This window comes from Guillardia theta, assembly GCF_000315625.1.
Source record: "Guillardia theta CCMP2712 unplaced genomic scaffold GUITHscaffold_21, whole genome shotgun sequence".
Taxonomy (NCBI): domain Eukaryota; class Cryptophyceae; order Pyrenomonadales; family Geminigeraceae; genus Guillardia; species Guillardia theta.
The window spans coordinates 464,891-480,416 of record NW_005434653.1 but is presented as its reverse complement, the minus strand read 5'-3'; the positions used below and the strand labels follow the sequence as shown (position 1 = coordinate 480,416).

Here is a 15,526-nt window from a genome sequence, read left to right as displayed (position 1 = left end):
GGGAGGTAAGAAATTGCCTCGTGCTAACTTTGATCAGGATGAGAAGATCAGGCTCAAGAAAGAGATCTCCTCCTCTTCCTCCTCTTCCTCCTCCTCCTCCTCGCCTTCTCCTTCTTCGACTTCTCCCTTGAGTTTGCAAGCTCTGCTGAACTCCAAGGACGGTGCGGATAGTCCGACTATCAGCATGATGAGACAGGTTGCTTCCCTTCCCCTCTTTCTCTTCTCGTCTCTCCTTCTCTCTTCCTCCTCCTTCCCCCCGCCCCTTCCTCCTCTCCTCCCCCCCCCCTCTTTCCCATCCTTTCAGCTCTTCCTGCTCCTGCTCCTGCTCCTGCTCCTGCTCCTGCTCCTGCTCCTGCTCCTGCTCCTGCTCTTCTAACCAGCTTTCAGTCGGGGATCTCTCCCTCTCAGTCGAAGATCCCCAAGTTCTCAGAGAGGAGGGACAAGGACAAGAAGGATGGAGACGACTCTCGGCGCTCGGCTCTCGCTCAGCTCCGCGAGCATGCGATCGAGTCCAACATCCCCAGCCTGTCCAAGTCCGGGAAGAAGCAGCGAGGGAGAGGGAGATGGAGCATGCCGGGACAGATCGGCGACCTTGCGCTACTGCAGGAGGAGGCGAGTGGGGAGGACACGAGGAGGATAACAGCCGTCAACGCCACCGGCTGCTTCCAGAACCTTCGCGCATGAGGAGCGGGAGGAGGGGTAGTGGCATGGAAAGGAGGGTGGAGGTAGATACTTTCTCGTGTAGATTGAAAGGATTAAGTTAGCCCACAGAAAAGAAAACCCACATCCCCAAAGTTCTCCTCCTCTCTTTTCTCACCTCCTCTCCCTCCTCTCTCCCTTTCCTCTTCTCCCTTGTCCACTCTCTCTTCTCTCCCGCTCTCATCTCCTCCCCTCCTTCCTCGCTCACTCTCGCTCGAAGGGGATCCGGCGACTTTTCCAGCTCATAAGGGAGGTGAACTCTGAGTTGACAACCTGAGGTACAGGTCAAACCACCTTCACCTCCTCTGCTCCCCCCTCTCTTCTCCCTCAACCGTCCTCCCCTCCTCCTCCTGATCTCCTTCAAGCTCCTCCTCCTCCTCCTCCTCCTCCTCCTCCTCCTCCTCCTCCTCCTCCTCTTCACCCAACTTTCCCTCTTCCTCCTCTCACCCTGATGTAGTCTTTCTGCTTCGCGCATCCTCGTGCTATGCCCAGGTTGACTCTGCACGAAACTGAGGAAGCAGACAAGGACGAGAGCTGGCAAGGGGAGAACAGTACGGGGGAGAGAGGAAGAAGAGAACTAGCTATCGCGCGAGGTAGCAGTTCAAGACAACTAACAAGGCTGAATGAAAGAGGAAAGAAGACGTAAGGGGGGGGGAGGAGATGCAGGGAAGGGAATAAGGAGCAGAAGAACCCAGAGCAAGGGAGAGCGGGTATATAGCGGGGATATACCTATCAACGTCGATGGCCTTTTTATCCCCAAGGGAGCGCGAGACTGAGCAGAAGGAGCGTCAATTTACAGCTACGGCTTCTCCTCCTCTCCTCTCACTTTCAAACGCTTTCGTGAAATACTCCACCGACCGATTGAAGTCTGCGGCCGCATTGAAGATAATCCCCAACCTTGTCATGTGCTGTCAAATCGATTCCCCTCTCTTCCTCTCCCCCCCATTCTCCTCCCTCCTCCCCTCCCAACCTTCCCCTCCCCTCCTTTCTGAAACCCGTCCTTCCCTCCCCCCTCCCCCTGCCCGTTCCCCTTCTCTCCCCTTGCCCCCCACCTTGCCCCTCCTTCTCCATTCCTCTTTCGCCCTCCATCTTCTCCTCCTCCCTGCACCCTCACCCTCCTCCCACCTTCCGCAAGCCTCTCGCTGCGAGTTCAGCTCCCCGGTCGACAGTGCAATCTCGTAATACTCCTCCAGGAACTTGATCGACGACGCTCTGTCCCCCTTCGCCTCGTACGCGGTCGCCAGGTGCGAGCATGCGAGCCCCTCCGACACTCTGTCCTGCGTCTCCTGGCAGATGCTCAGGAACTTGTGGAAGTTGGACGCCGACAGCTCGTAATCCTGCAGCAGCAGGTACGCCGATCCCAGCAGCCGGTACGACTTCCCCTCCTCCTCCTGGTCGTTGATGTCTATGGCAGACTTGAGGCTCTTCTGGAAGTACATGATGGAACCTTCGACATCCCCCTGCTTCTGCAGCTCCTCCGCCAGCCGCCGGTATGCTCGGATCAGGTTGTGCCCTGCCTGGTCGGTCATCTCCCTCCCGTAGGAAGAGACAAGGTCCCTGTGCGCCTCGTGGTACTGTATCGCCTCCTTGAGCTGCCCCATCTCCTCCTTGGTCAGCCCCAGCATCTCGTTCGCCTCTGCCTCCCTCGCAACATCCTGTGACAGCCTGGCGACCTCAAGGCACTTTGTGAGGAAGTAGATAACCCTCTTGTGGTCCGACTTGCTCTTGAAGTGCCTAGCTGTCTCCATGAACGACTCGAAGACGATGTCGTATCCTCCCTCCCGCTGTGCCACCTCCGCCTCCGTCAGCTTGTTCTTGAGGAACTGCAAGACATCATACGTGGCGAAACTCGTTGTGCTTTCTTCATTCAATGCCTGCTGTTGGCTCTGCTGCTGCTGCTGCTGCTGCGACTGCTCCTTGGCGGCGTCTTGAGAGTGAGTAAGGTAGAAGAGATCTACGAAGCTCTGCACGTTTCCTTCCACCAGGCATTCTGTGCAGACAAAGTACTTGTCTGCGATCGATTCGCTCTCTCCATCCTTCCCAGGCATGATAGAGTCACCGATTGCTCTACTTCCCTGGTACTCCCATCACTATTGTATCCCTCTGTTCGTCTTTCTTCTCTCTCTCTCCTCGCTTCTTCTCTCCTCCCTCTCTCCTCCCTCTCTCTCCTTCCTCTAGTCTCTTCTCTCTTCTCTCCTCTCTTGGTCTCTTGCTTCAGATCTCCTCCCTCAACCGCTCAACGAACAATCCGTTATTTCCGTTATAAACATTTTACAGACACTTTTTCTTTTTTTGTTTTATTGCAAGGAGACTTGAGCAGGAGAAAGAGGAGACGAGGGAGGAGAAGAGGAGAGGAGAGGAGAGGAGAGGAGACGAGACGAGAAAGGATAGGATAGGATAGGATAGGAGAGAGGAGAGGACTGGAGAGGGCAGGACAGAACAGGACAGGGGGGGGGGTGGAAACGGAAACAAGGGCACTCGGAGGCACAAGACAAGAGAATGAGAGACATTGACAACGAAAGAGCGTGAGCCCCAAGTCAACATCATTTATCGGATGAGGAGGAGATGGAGATAGATGTGGAAAGCGAAGTTCAGCCTTCGGAGGGAACGAGTGTGTCAGAATGCATAAAGCTCGACGGGAGCTTCGGCCAGTTGAAAGATTTTCTCCCAAAGAAGAAGGCCGCGCCAAAACCTGGGGATGAAAGGTAGGCAAACACGGCGAGGGGGAGTGCATCTAAAGTTTCTGCCCAGCTTGCGCGAGGGAGGGGTTCGAGCTCGTTTGAAAGCAGCTCCTCCTCCAGTCGAAGATTCATCAGGGATCTTGCAGGATTCCTCCGAGCACCTGAGCTTTCTGACCCAGCTCCTTGCCCGATCCCAGGCGAAGAGAGGCTACGAAGGTAAGGAGAATGCGTCCTAGCTCCAGCTGCTGATAGAGATGGCTGTCCAGATGTCCAGGTTGCCCGGCAAGAGCGTGAAGTAGAGCTTTCTGAGCTCAATCACAACGCAGAAAATCCCGAGACGGTAGAGAGAATCCCTCTGATTTCGAGTGTGAGCGTGCTCTGTGCTCGTTCCTTCCTTAGCTGATTTTCTGTAAGGAATCGGCCAAGGTAATTGAGGAGGATCCGGCAGAAATTGAGCCTCCGCCCAGTAGCAATACAACGTTTTCTTGGTTAAGGAGTTTGACTTGTAGATGTCTGTTTTGAGGACGAGTTTCATTCCTTCATTCCAAATATTGTCTTTCCAAATCTTCTCAAGGATCGCCTCCCCCCTTCATGTTTCAAGTTGGCCTGGAACCAGCCATGATTAGATCGGACAGCCTTGCAGCAACATCATTCGTACATTGCAATGTTGTACTTCTAAATCCGTCAATTTCTCCTTCATCTGTTCGCAAGCATGTCAGAAACTTTTGATTTTAGCAAACAGCATGTCTGCAACACCTTTTGCATTTTCCCCCTGTATACATGATTCTGCCGTTTGACCTCAAGGAGCAAAGTAGAGGCCTCCGCATGCTTCATCCTCGCGTCTATCAACTGCACACGTCTCAGTTGCTAGCAGCGGTCAACACGGGCGAGGTACTTGTTGTATGATGTCTTGGTGATACTGGTAGACCTCATCTTCAACCTACCACAAAGTCGTCACGGTGACTATCGGGATGATTGTAATGTAACTGTCATGTAAATGTATTTGTCATGTAAATGTCATCACCTTCTCCCAACAGAGCTGCTGAGCTGCCTGTTTCTCATCGACCAATGTCTGTATCAGCTTCAGCATGTCTGCATTCTTGTCCCTGGCGTCCTCCAGCTCAGTCTCCAGCTGCTTCGCGCTTCCTTCAAGCCCCCGACGCTTGTCGACGGCATCGTTCAACTTTGTGGGGCATGATCAGAGGGGAGGGGTTGAAGGAGCAACTGCTGGTCACCTGGTCCCTCCTGCTCTTGGAAACCTGAGCCTCGACGTCCAAGAGCTTCTTCAATCGTTCAACCTCCTTCTCGAGCTCTCTGATCCTCTCAGGTTGCACGTCATGGTCCGGCCTGTTGTGGGAGGCAGAGGTTTCTTCCATCAAGGTCACAGATGTCCTCTGTTCTTCCTTCCTATCTTCTGATAGAATGTATTCCACATGGCCTGAAGGATTCGCGTCAAAGTTTGAAAATTGGTCTTCAGATGGTGACGGGTCCTTTTCTATTTTCTTGTTCTCAATGATATTGTTCTCAATCGTCTTGTTCAACCCCAGGGCAGGAGGCGGTTCAGACTGCAGAACTTGTCTTGAAGACAAACCAAGCACGGTTTCTTGGAGGTTCCTCACGATAACGTCGATGGCAAGGAAGAATACCTCGAACTCTTTGAAGAACTGTGCGATATTGGCGGCACTGAAGTGTCGTGCTGACTGTTGCTCTACAATACTGCGGAGTTCCAGCTCCAAATCCCGGGCAGTACCCCGAGCACTAACAAGGTCGACCTTGAGCTCCTGCACTATTGCGCTTTCAATGATGGCTGATTCCTTTGCTGACAACATCGGAGGATGTTTCTGCAGCTTGATCTGACGATCAAGTAGTTCCGATGAGATCTGTTTCAAAGTGATCTCAAGTTCATTGAATTGCTCTGTCATGAGCTTGAAAACGTCCTTATCCATACTTGAGGCCGAACGATCACTCCCTACTGTTCCAGCATTTGCGATGTCACAACCGGTCGCAGGTGAAGTTGATCGCTCGCACGTCCCACTGTTAATTTGTATTTGAAGTTTGCTGTAGTTTTTCTACCTTCAGACACCAAGGGAGTTTGCAAACGGAACAAGCAAGTACCTGGCGGTGTTTAGGATGTCAAATTTCGCTCGCTCGCAGGTTTTGCTGAAACTCTGTTGCTGATGAGAAGGTGTCAGAAGCTTGGAGTGAGTTCACGCACAAGTACATATTTCTTGAAGGTCTTCTCATGTATGTTCAAGGGAGAGTTGTTGTCATCGGAGCGGCTCTGGGGGGAGACGCTATCAAGGTAGCTCTCGCTTCTGCTGTAGGGAGTCGGCTCTGGAGTCGAAGCAGCCATTGAGTTCATCATGGTCTCGAAGTCAAGAGGCATAGAGTTTGGTGACGGATATGTCAGCGAGCTGTGAAGGAAATCAGTCGAAGTTTTGATCTCCGTTACCCCTGCATGTCCCAAAGTGAGAACTGTTGTAGGAGCCATGAGTTTGAGTTCGATACCTGTCTCTTCAGTCTCACTTTGGCTGCTCACTTCAGATATTTCTGAATCTTCACTGATACCATGAGTTGCCTTCTCCTTGACATAACTAGCGCTTGTCGATGCATGGACCTGGACGAAGTGATCGGGTGGAGATCGCTTCCCAACAATCTTCCATTTGTAATTGCGACTCGTGGATTCAGAGACAAGATCACTTGTGTTCAAGTAAACGTGTCCGAGGGATTTCTCTACTTCACTCTTGCCACGTCGATTGACTCGCACTTGTTTCGCCTGAACAACAGCAATCAGATAGGATCGATCACGACTGGTATTGAGCTCACCGACAACTTGAAGTCTTTCTTGCTATCCTGTTCCCCGTCAAGGTTGACCACAAATCGCATCCTTGCTCTCTTCTCCCCATAGCAGATCCCACCTGCTCCTGCCGTTACCGTGCATCGACTTCAGCGTTTGCAGTACCGATCGCCTTCATGGGCGTCGTGGAAGCAGCAATAGCTCCTGCCATAATCGCCATAAGTCGGAAGTGTCTCTTGCATCTGACTACCTCTCGAGACGGATAGCAGGATGTGGCTGCCGTCTGAAACGTGAGCTGCCTCCACCCGTTCTATCTGCAGAGGTTTCTCACGCAATGCAGTCTTGAGGAGAAGGAGGATGAAGGATATGACGATCATGTGCAGAAACATTCTCAGATCACCCGAGTTACGTTCACTCACCTCGATTTCACACAGCATTGTCACGCGGCGCTTTCCTTGGGCTGCCATAGCACCGGCCCTCCTAAGACCAAACTGCCTTCGCTCTTTCAGGTAAAGTGGGTTCAACTTCAACTTTTTCCTTTCAAATAGTATCTTTAAATTTTGAAATATAAATGAAAAATATCAAGCAATACTCCAACTTTGAAGAATACTTTGATTCACAACAATGAGCTCCCCTCAGGTATCTTTTAGTAAAAGTTGAAGGTCAGAGAATTTTTTTCTTTAAATATCGAGTAGATGAACATTTGCTGTCCTCGATAGGCCCGATACATCGCCTTGACCGTACCTCAGGCCGACTCCGAAGTTTGGCGGCATGGGGGTAGCTTTGTCGTGCATGCCGGGAGAGGACGGGAGGATGCCGACATGGCAGACGACAGAAATCTTTCACAAGTGTTGCCACATGGAGGAGAATGTCAGACGACCTGTGAGGGGAGCAAACACGACGACCGAGCAAGAGAGGCTGATCACAAAGAAGATGAAGCTTTGGTCCCATGTGATGTGCATTGTCTTTCACTTCTGAGTGTATGAATCAAGCTAATGCTGTTCTCATCCCACAGAAAGATGCTGTAAAGCTCAAAGTCTATGAGTACGCTGCTCAAGACTATGCCGAGGGGATAAATCATTTATGTGACATTTTACCGAAATGTTTCAACTTTCTTACATCGCGAGCAGGCGAGCATCTTGGAGGATTTGTCTATCTGAATTTCCTTGATGGCGATGGATATGCGGTAACTCAGTCCCTACATCCTGCTGTCAGTCATTCGAATCGCCAGCCCATTCACGTCGCAAGCTATCATGGCAGCGCAGAGGCTGTCGACGTCATGCTCCATCACGGTGCTGACGCTACCATGTGAGTCTGCCGCCTCCGCTTTCTGCTCTGTGACGGTCAATGAGCAGCAAGACCGCCGAAGGCTTCACAGCCGCGCAGCTAGCGGACATGCAAGGCCACAGCAACTTGGCCAACAAACTGGTAAGAGGTGGCTGACCAGGGAGAGCTCTGATGACGCGATCGGTAGCGAGCAGCCGTGAAAGGTCCTCCCTACCGCAGAATGTCCTCTAGATCCGACGGTCAGCCCTCCCCAGCTCTTACCCAGCACGTTGCTGACGCGTCCACAGCACTTCCCTCGTCCAAGCACAGATCACCTTCGGTAATCCCTCTCGCCCCTTTCCCCTCCGCTCGCTCCGCTCCGCTCCCAGCTGCTCCGCTCCACTCTCAGCTGCTCCGTCTGACGTTGGCCCCTCCAGGATACACCGACAAGCGGCAGCGCCAAGTCGTCTCCTTCGAGCCCTGCTATCCGACGAACTCTGCGCATCTGAGGGGGCAAGGAAGAGGGGCAGAAGGGCGGGAGTGGACATGTACATGTGGCGGAGGGATGGAAGAGGGGAGAGGAGGAGGGGGAGGAGCGAACGAAGACGGAGGATGGATGCATTCCGATTGTTATTCGCCGCTCATAGCCCGTTCAACTTTTCTATCGTAACCTGCGACAAGATGACTTGGAGCAGAGAGGAGCGCCGATGCCTCACTGGCACAAGACTGGAAGAACTCTTGTATGTCTTGAGGGACATCTATGAATCCTTGGTTGGCCTCTTCGTTCTGTTGGAACAGCCGGCAAGACAAGAGTCAGTAACTTCTAAGTGCGAGCATGGCGAACGCAGCATTCACATTCAATCGGATCGATGGGATCGGATGATGATATTCTTTAGTTTCAGGACCTGGAATGAAGTCAGTCCTACTGCTCATTCCAAGTAAATGGTTCTCACGACAGTCGCCCGATGCTTCCTCATAGTCACTGACTTGCTTGCTCACTACGACTGGCCTCCTGTCCCTCAACTTCTGCACTGCGGCCGTTGGAAGGCCGAGACCAGTCGTCTCCTGCCTTTCATGCTGTATCCACCGTCTTCGCATCCCTTCACTCATCACGTACGCGCTCCTCGGCCGCTGCAGAGTGACATCAGTGGAAGTTCGGCGATCAGTCTGCACATTACTTGTCGAGTTCCGTAGAGATCAGGAGGGACAGGGTAGAAGTGGGAGGATCTCACAACTTCAGGTGGCAAAGTGAGTGAGCGAATGATCGTCATTGAGGGATTTTCACCGGACACATTTTGTCCTGTTCCTCCTAGACTGTCCGCGTGTTGCAGCTGCATCGTCCATGGTATCGCTTGTTCGTCAGCGACTCCTTGGACCTCTTCTCTTCTCTTTGTCAGCAGGTAGTTGTACAGCCCACTTGTTGATATGTTCGGGAAGTTGAGAGGTCGGTCGTCACAAAGATCATCCCTCTCTCTTGCAGGCTGCATGTTCTGCTTCAAATTCTCTTTGTCTATCTTCACGCTCAGATTCACATGTTGGAACACTGCAAACATACCCAGCTGTCTTTGTCGGAACTTGAAGTTTGCCTTCGGCTGATCGTTGACATCCTTTGCAGTCTGTTGAGATGAGCCGTTAGAGGTCAGATGTCGCGACTGTCGAGACCTTGTGCTTGCGAGGTTGACCGACGGCTTCTTTGTTTCCTCTGCGGGATGAGATGAGAGGATGGGAGGGAAGAGAGGTCCGTGAAACAGCGATGGGCAAGGCTGGGAAGTAGGAAGAACACTGAGGATGATGGAATGTCGCTGTACCTGGGCGGTTTCTGGGCATTCGTGACATTCGTGCTTGCGTTTTCTTCTTTCGTTGCATCTTTCTGTGTCTGCTACCACAGTCAACATGTTTGTCGCAACACACTCAAACATGGTCTATCGTCCTAACCGCGAGTTTTGCTTTCAACTTGTCGATTTGAGTCTCATGGGCGAAGCAGACTCGAAGGTAGTGGATGAGCAACGAAGTCCTGGAGGGAGGGTGAGCAAATGTGATGAAGAGACGACGATGGTGATGAAGAAGTTCGGAGAGGACAGAGGAGAAGAGGAAGACGGGAAGAGGACAGACGGGAAGGAGAGGAGCATTACAAGGCAATGAGGATGAAAAAACGAGGAAACATGGCTGAGAGTAGGATGAAAACAAGGAGCAGGGATCGGGAGGAGGGGCAGAAAGAAAGATTCAGAGAGGATAGAGAAGTGGACAGCGAGAGGAGGACGCAAGAGGACGGAGAAAGAGACGAGGACGACTAGAAAAGGAGGAAGGAGGAAGGTGGAAGGTGGAAGGAGGAAGAGATGACGACTAGAGAGGAAGGAGGCAGGAAGGAGGCAGGAAGGAGGCAGGAAGAAGGAGGACGGGTGGAGGAAGGAGGAAGACCTCTCATCGTCACTTGCATTGATGATCTGCTCCATCTTACTGCGAAAGCTCTGTTTGACACAAGTCAGTCTGAGAGCAGGAGAGGTTTTCTTTGCAGACCTTCTTCTTCCTCGGACTCAGATTCTCTTGGATTGCTCGATGACCTGCATCATTTCCATCTTATTCTTTCTGATTTCCTCCTCCTCCTCCTCCTCATTTCAATCATCGTCATTGTCATCGTAAGCATCATGGTCATCGATGCCTCTACCAAATCATCATAGTTCCTATCATCGTCATCATGATCTTCCTCCTCTTCTTCCTCTTCCTCCTTTTCTGTCTCTATATCGCTCTCCCTCCATTTCTCACCTCTCTCCACCATCCTCCCCGTCCACTTCTGCAAATCCTCCAACAGGCTCTGATCCACAAGTCAGCGGCAACCATGCAGCAGCAGCTTGTCCTTCCTTGTTCTCCTCGAGCAGCTGCTGGTTCTCTTTCACACTGCAGTTGAGAGCATGTTCAAGGGTGCCGACCTGATCCACAAGTCAAGGGGCCGGGCAAGCAGGAGCCTCCAGTGTCCACCTGCTCCCGACAAGCGTCTTGCACCTCCGAGATGCTCTGGTCCCTCTCCGCAACAAGCTCGTCCCGCCTCGAGCTCACCGTTCGCAGCTCGCTGGTCAGCCTGGCCGGCAGCGTCAGGGCCGCGCGCGCCAGCCCCGAGGGCCGCAGGGCTCACTGATCAGAAGCCTTCTCGTGCCTGGACAGCGCTAGCGACACCTCCCACACCTGCAGCACCATCCGCATGCTCCTGCCCGGCTGTCATCCTGGGATCGCACGCACCTCCTCTGCATGTACGACCTGTCCCGTCGGCCAGCAGCGCAGGACTTGACGACCCTGGGGGATGATATGAGCGCGTGCGGGAGCATGTTGGCAGGAGCGTCACCTCTGAACTCTCTCCAGCCTCCTCATGGCCAAGAGACACTGAGACAGGATCCACCTTGAGAGTCCGACAAGCGTCAGTGGCGTCTGTGACCTCCTCCCACCCCCTTCACCTCCTCCTCGCTGCCTGCGTCCAGTACGATCTGACAAGAAGTCAGTCAAAGCCTCAGAATTCATCGCTGCTCTTGCCTGTACCATCGATGGGCGACAAGTTGAACAAGAGAGCACTTCTTCAACTTCTTGCAGTGTTTGACGTTCAAACTGAGAAGCCAATCAGAGCATTTCTTTCTCCCCCATCCTCCTTCTACTCCCCCCCCCTCCTCCGCAGCTCCTTCTTACTCCTCCCGGGCCTCTCCTCCCTCCTCCCTCCTCCCTCCTCTCTCCTCCCTCCTCCTCTTCTACTCGGATGCATAGCACGCTGCCGCAGCTCCTGGACGATGAAAAGCACGGAAATCAGTCGGTTCAACGCAAGGGATGTCAAGTACCTGTAATCTCTTGCTCGGCCCGAAGTTTGCTGCAGAGAATTTGAAAATTGCTTGCAGAGATTTCGAAACACTCACCTCTCCCGCACGCAGAAGCTCCACTTGCACACCTGTCAACCCCCAGCAGGTCACCAGCAGGTGCTCCTAGCCACACAGCTAACATCACCACTACCATCTTGACCAGCCTGATCTTCTCCTCCCACCTCCGCGACATGAGCGCCTGCAAGGCAGCAGCAACGCGTCACTGGCGCTTCCTTGCATGCCCTTGCTGTTACCCAACTCAGCCGGCATGCCCTCCATGACATCTCCAGCGGGCTTGTCTCTGCCTTGCCAGAGCGCTCGACTGGCACAGCTCGTCAGCCTCGTTGCAGCTGCAGCAGCATCTCTTCTCACCTCCTGCGCTTCGATCGTGTGCCTCCTCCACCGCCGCGTCAGAGAGATGAAGCCCGACTGCGAGGAGGCGTCAAGATCAGCGAGGAGAGTGAAGTTGTCCTACCAGGTCGACATCTCATCAGCTTCCCATCCCCATCGAAGAATCTCTTCACAGCAAAGAAGCCAACTGCGTCGTTGACATGGTCCAACCACTCCTCGAGCACAGCCCTCAACACATTCATCCTCCTCTTCCGCAGCACAGCAGACACAACCCTCCTGCTGTACTTGCACGACACCACCAGCTCCGTCCAGCCGTGAAAGAAGAGCCTTGAGATGTAGAAGCACTTGGTCTTTGACTCCCTCACTTTCAGGGAGAGAGTCTGTCGAAGAAGCTCCTCCCTCCTCTCCCGCTTTGTCCTCGCCACGTGAAGCCACCACAGCATCGTCCCTCTCTTCCTCTCCCTCATCACCCACCTTGTCTGGAGCTCCGACCTCCCCATCGCGATCTCTCTCCTCGAGAAGATCCTGACCTCCCTTGAGAGCGCAGCAGTCTCCATCCACCTGCTCCAAACTTTCCCAGCAAGGCTCATAGTCTTGAGCTGCTTGCTCCTCTTCTCCTCTAGCCACGACCGCCTGCCCTGCCGCTGATGCTCGGCGATGCTCATTCTATCTTGCATCCTCCTCGATTCATCCTGCACACTCCGGGCTATGTCCTGACATCGCCCGAGCCACCTGTCAAACTCGTCTCGCGCTCCCCTCCCCTCCCCCCGTCCTGCCGACACATGTCAGCGCCATCGCTCCATCTCCCATCTGCCGACCTTGTGGGTGACCCTCCTGCCTCCTCAGGGTCTCACAGAGCAGCTCACATTTCGAGATCAGCTGCGAAAGGTCCGACACACCAGCCTCCTGCAGGTCTTCACGTCACTTCCCCTCCTCCACCATGGGGGTGATGAGGGCACCTGAGAGAAGCTGTGCCCGCGCTCGAGCAGCACCTGAGCGAGCAGGTTGGAGCCTGAGCCTGTTATGCTCATGGGGCGTTTTCAGTTCATGCTGCTGCTCGTCCTGCGGCTAAAATCTGCTGCAACGTCAGGGAGATCATCGGCACTCGAATATGTTTCAATGGCATCTGCTTGATGTTTCGGGGCCATGCTCCCTCCTATTGTCCTTTTCCTTGTCCTCGTCCTTTTCCTTTTCCTTTTCCTTTTCCTTGTCCTCGTCCTTGTCCTTGTCCTTGCTTTCTGATACCCGTCTTTATTGCTTCGATTCCCCTCCCCCTCCCCTTCCCCCCCCGCGCGCTCTCCCTCTACTTGTCCCTGTCCCTCTCTCTTCCTTCCCCTTCTCTCGTCTCCTTTCTTTTCCTCTTCCTCTCCCTTGTTCTCTCCTCCTGCTCCTCCTCCCTCCTCTCTTCGCAGCCTTCCCCTCACGCTCTCCTTCTCCATCTTCATCCTTCACGACTCTCCTTCTGGTCAACGTCAACGGCCCAGCATTTCCTGGGTCCGCACAAGGGGTGGTCTATCTGGATAAGAGGACTCCTGTAATAGTAAGGGGTGGGGGTAGTAATAACTTCCTGCAAGCTTGTCAAAAATCGTTCATTTCATTAGTTTTATTCAATCAAATTCGACAAGTTGCCTCTTAATGAAACATCAACAACATTCACGGACATTCACAAAATCTCATCCTCCCTCCCTCCCTACATCCCTTTCTGCCCTCTTCTCACATCCGGAAAAACTCCTTTCTCCTCCAAAATGTTCAAAAACTTCTCTTCCTCCCACTGGTTCTCTTCCTCCCACTCGTTCTCCTCCTCCCACTCGTTCTCCTGCTCGCTCCATTACACTCGCCATCGACGAGGTTGGGCAGCAGCAGCTGCGATGCCCGACTTGATCGATGACACCCACTCGCTCGCCTCGAGCTGGGAGGAGCAGACAAGATGAAAGTCCCTCTTGTTGCAGTTGTCGCGCAGCATGAACGAGGAGCCCTCGCCGTCATACTCCACCTCGCAGTCAGCAAGCAGCAGCCTCCTCTTGGGAGTAGCGTTCTGCCGCAGCGCATCGCTCTCCGTGAAGCAGTTGAGCACGTCCTTGTCGAGCACGAAGAACCTTTGCTTCCATACCGCACTGAAGTAGCCCTTCTGCTTCATCCATCCATGTTTCCTCTCCCCCTTCTTCGCCCCCTGGCTCTCTGGCATGTGAAAGTCCGACTGACACCAGCTGCCGGGAAAAATCTCCTTGAGCACGTCCCTGTTTCTCTTTGTCAGCATCTCATCCTCCTCTACATCCTCCTCCTCCACTTTCCCCTTCTCCCCCCCCCCTCCCTCCTTCCTGCTACCCTCCTCACTACCTCTCCCTTCTTTCCCCCCTCCCTTTCCCTCCCCTCCCCACCAACAGGAACAGACCTGTACTCTCTCTCGAGCAGGGTGCAGAGGTAGTGGAAGAACCTCGCATGCATGTAGCTGCGCGAGGTCGCTGAAGAGCCGCTGGGGATCTCCTGGAGAACAGCGACGGAGTCGTTGGGGAGCTCGAGCACGATATTGGTCCTCGTCGTTCCTCCTTGCGCCGTGTAGGTGGCAGCCGGCTTGCACTGCACGAAGTTGGACATCCCGAAGAAGAACCCCTTCCTGACGATCTTGTGAACCCCGTCGGGCCGGCACAACTTGATTTCTCCAGCATACACGAAGAAGAGGCTGGTGGAGTTGCGGGCCGCTCGGAAGAGCTCCTTCTTGCCCACGTGGTGCACCTTGCCGCACTTGTGGAGGATGTAGGCGACTGCCGGGTTCTGGTAGACCAGCTCCCTGTCGGCGAAGCCCGACTCGGCTGAAATCCTGATGATCTTCTCGAACAAGTTCAGGATCTGGTGGGCCCGGCTGGCATTCTGGAAGGTGAGCTCGCAGGAGAACTGTACGTCCTCGGTGACGTCATCTTTCTGCTCCGAGAAGTGGACGACGACGGTGGTGGCCTGGAACTGGTTGGCGAAGGCGACGCCATGGATCTGAGAGTGGTGGAGGAGGATGGAGCTCGAGTCAACGAGGGGGCCGAAGATGAGAGGATCGATGATGACAAACTGATTGAGAAAGATGATGCGCGTCCTGTTTGACTTGTTGTCTCCCATCCTCTTGAAGTGACACTTGAAGCATTGGAGGAGCTTCTGATTGAGCGGCAGGTCGAAGGTCTTGATGCAGCTGCCCAGGCCCGTCAGAAGGTTGCGCGCAGGAGGGAGCGAAGAGAGGGGAGAAGGGAGCGATTGAGATGGACGCATTCAACGTAAAGGAGGAGATGAAAGGAAAGATTAGATGCCAGAGGAGTAAGGGAGATTTTGGAAGCAGGGGAGGTTGTGATGAGAATAAGAATGAGAATGAAGGGAGAGGAAGGGATCAAGAGGGAGGGAGGGAGGCAAGTCAAGGGATGAGGGGAATTAACACCTATCTCGGAGCTTCTCCCGGACATCCTGGTTGCCTACTGCAGTCTGCGCGTCAGTGAATGACTTCAGGCTCGCGATGCGCGTTGCTTCGAGCTGCGATCGGTCGAGCTTGATGGAAAGGCTTATGCTCAGACCATGATAGAAGTGCTGCAGCTCTGCATCGCTGACCCCGAGGACCCTCACGTCCGACAGATCGAATCGCACGGAGGCGCTGGAGACTGTGGAGTTGTAGAAGATCTCCTCCAGCAGCCGCCTGTCCTCCTCCGCATGAAACCTCCTCGTGATCCTCGACGACGACTCCCCGCGCAGGAAGGACGACAGCCTGTGCAGTGCATCCTCCATCGTCGACCTCTGCGAGCCCGTCGACTCCATCGATGCTCGCACCATCCCGTTGCCGTTGGAGTCCACGGTGGGAGAAGGCAAGATCTCCGGCTCCTCCTCATCGCGCTTGTCTTTCAGCACCTCGATCACCACAGCCTCCT

General features: G+C 53.8%; 4 protein-coding genes across 4 annotated transcripts; 1 reads left to right on the top strand and 3 right to left on the bottom strand.

Moving 5' to 3' along the window:
• Positions 1-903: 903 nt before the first annotated feature.
• On the bottom strand, positions 904-2,747 carry GUITHDRAFT_105693 (hypothetical protein; the record flags this gene model as incomplete). Its single annotated transcript, XM_005835473.1, has 5 exons — positions 904-972; positions 1,147-1,198; positions 1,429-1,471; positions 1,526-1,596; positions 1,825-2,747. The coding sequence occupies 5 exons, from the start codon at positions 2,745-2,747 to the stop codon at positions 904-906; spliced, it is 1,158 nt and encodes a 385-aa protein (XP_005835530.1).
• Positions 2,748-3,511: 764 nt separating this feature from the next.
• Positions 3,512-5,326, bottom strand: GUITHDRAFT_105692 (hypothetical protein; the record flags this gene model as incomplete). Its single annotated transcript, XM_005835472.1, has 6 exons — positions 3,512-3,685; positions 4,039-4,080; positions 4,137-4,229; positions 4,276-4,320; positions 4,405-4,563; positions 4,616-5,326. The coding sequence occupies 6 exons, from the start codon at positions 5,324-5,326 to the stop codon at positions 3,512-3,514; spliced, it is 1,224 nt and encodes a 407-aa protein (XP_005835529.1).
• Positions 5,327-5,568: 242 nt separating this feature from the next.
• Positions 5,569-6,644, bottom strand: GUITHDRAFT_105691 (hypothetical protein; the record flags this gene model as incomplete). The annotated part of the gene is made up of 5 exons (XM_005835471.1): positions 5,569-5,834; positions 5,889-6,156; positions 6,207-6,298; positions 6,343-6,453; positions 6,509-6,644. 5 exons carry the CDS (start codon positions 6,642-6,644, stop codon positions 5,569-5,571), a joined length of 873 nt encoding a protein of 290 aa, XP_005835528.1.
• A 310-nt stretch (positions 6,645-6,954) lies between these two features.
• Positions 6,955-8,399, top strand: GUITHDRAFT_151774 (hypothetical protein). Its single transcript, XM_005835470.1, has 8 exons — positions 6,955-7,128; positions 7,193-7,262; positions 7,308-7,363; positions 7,409-7,485; positions 7,533-7,605; positions 7,652-7,703; positions 7,752-7,783; positions 7,881-8,399. Exons 1-8 carry the CDS (start codon positions 7,036-7,038, stop codon positions 7,950-7,952), a joined length of 525 nt encoding a protein of 174 aa, XP_005835527.1. The 5' UTR covers positions 6,955-7,035; the 3' UTR covers positions 7,953-8,399.
• Positions 8,400-15,526: the final 7,127 nt, after the last annotated feature.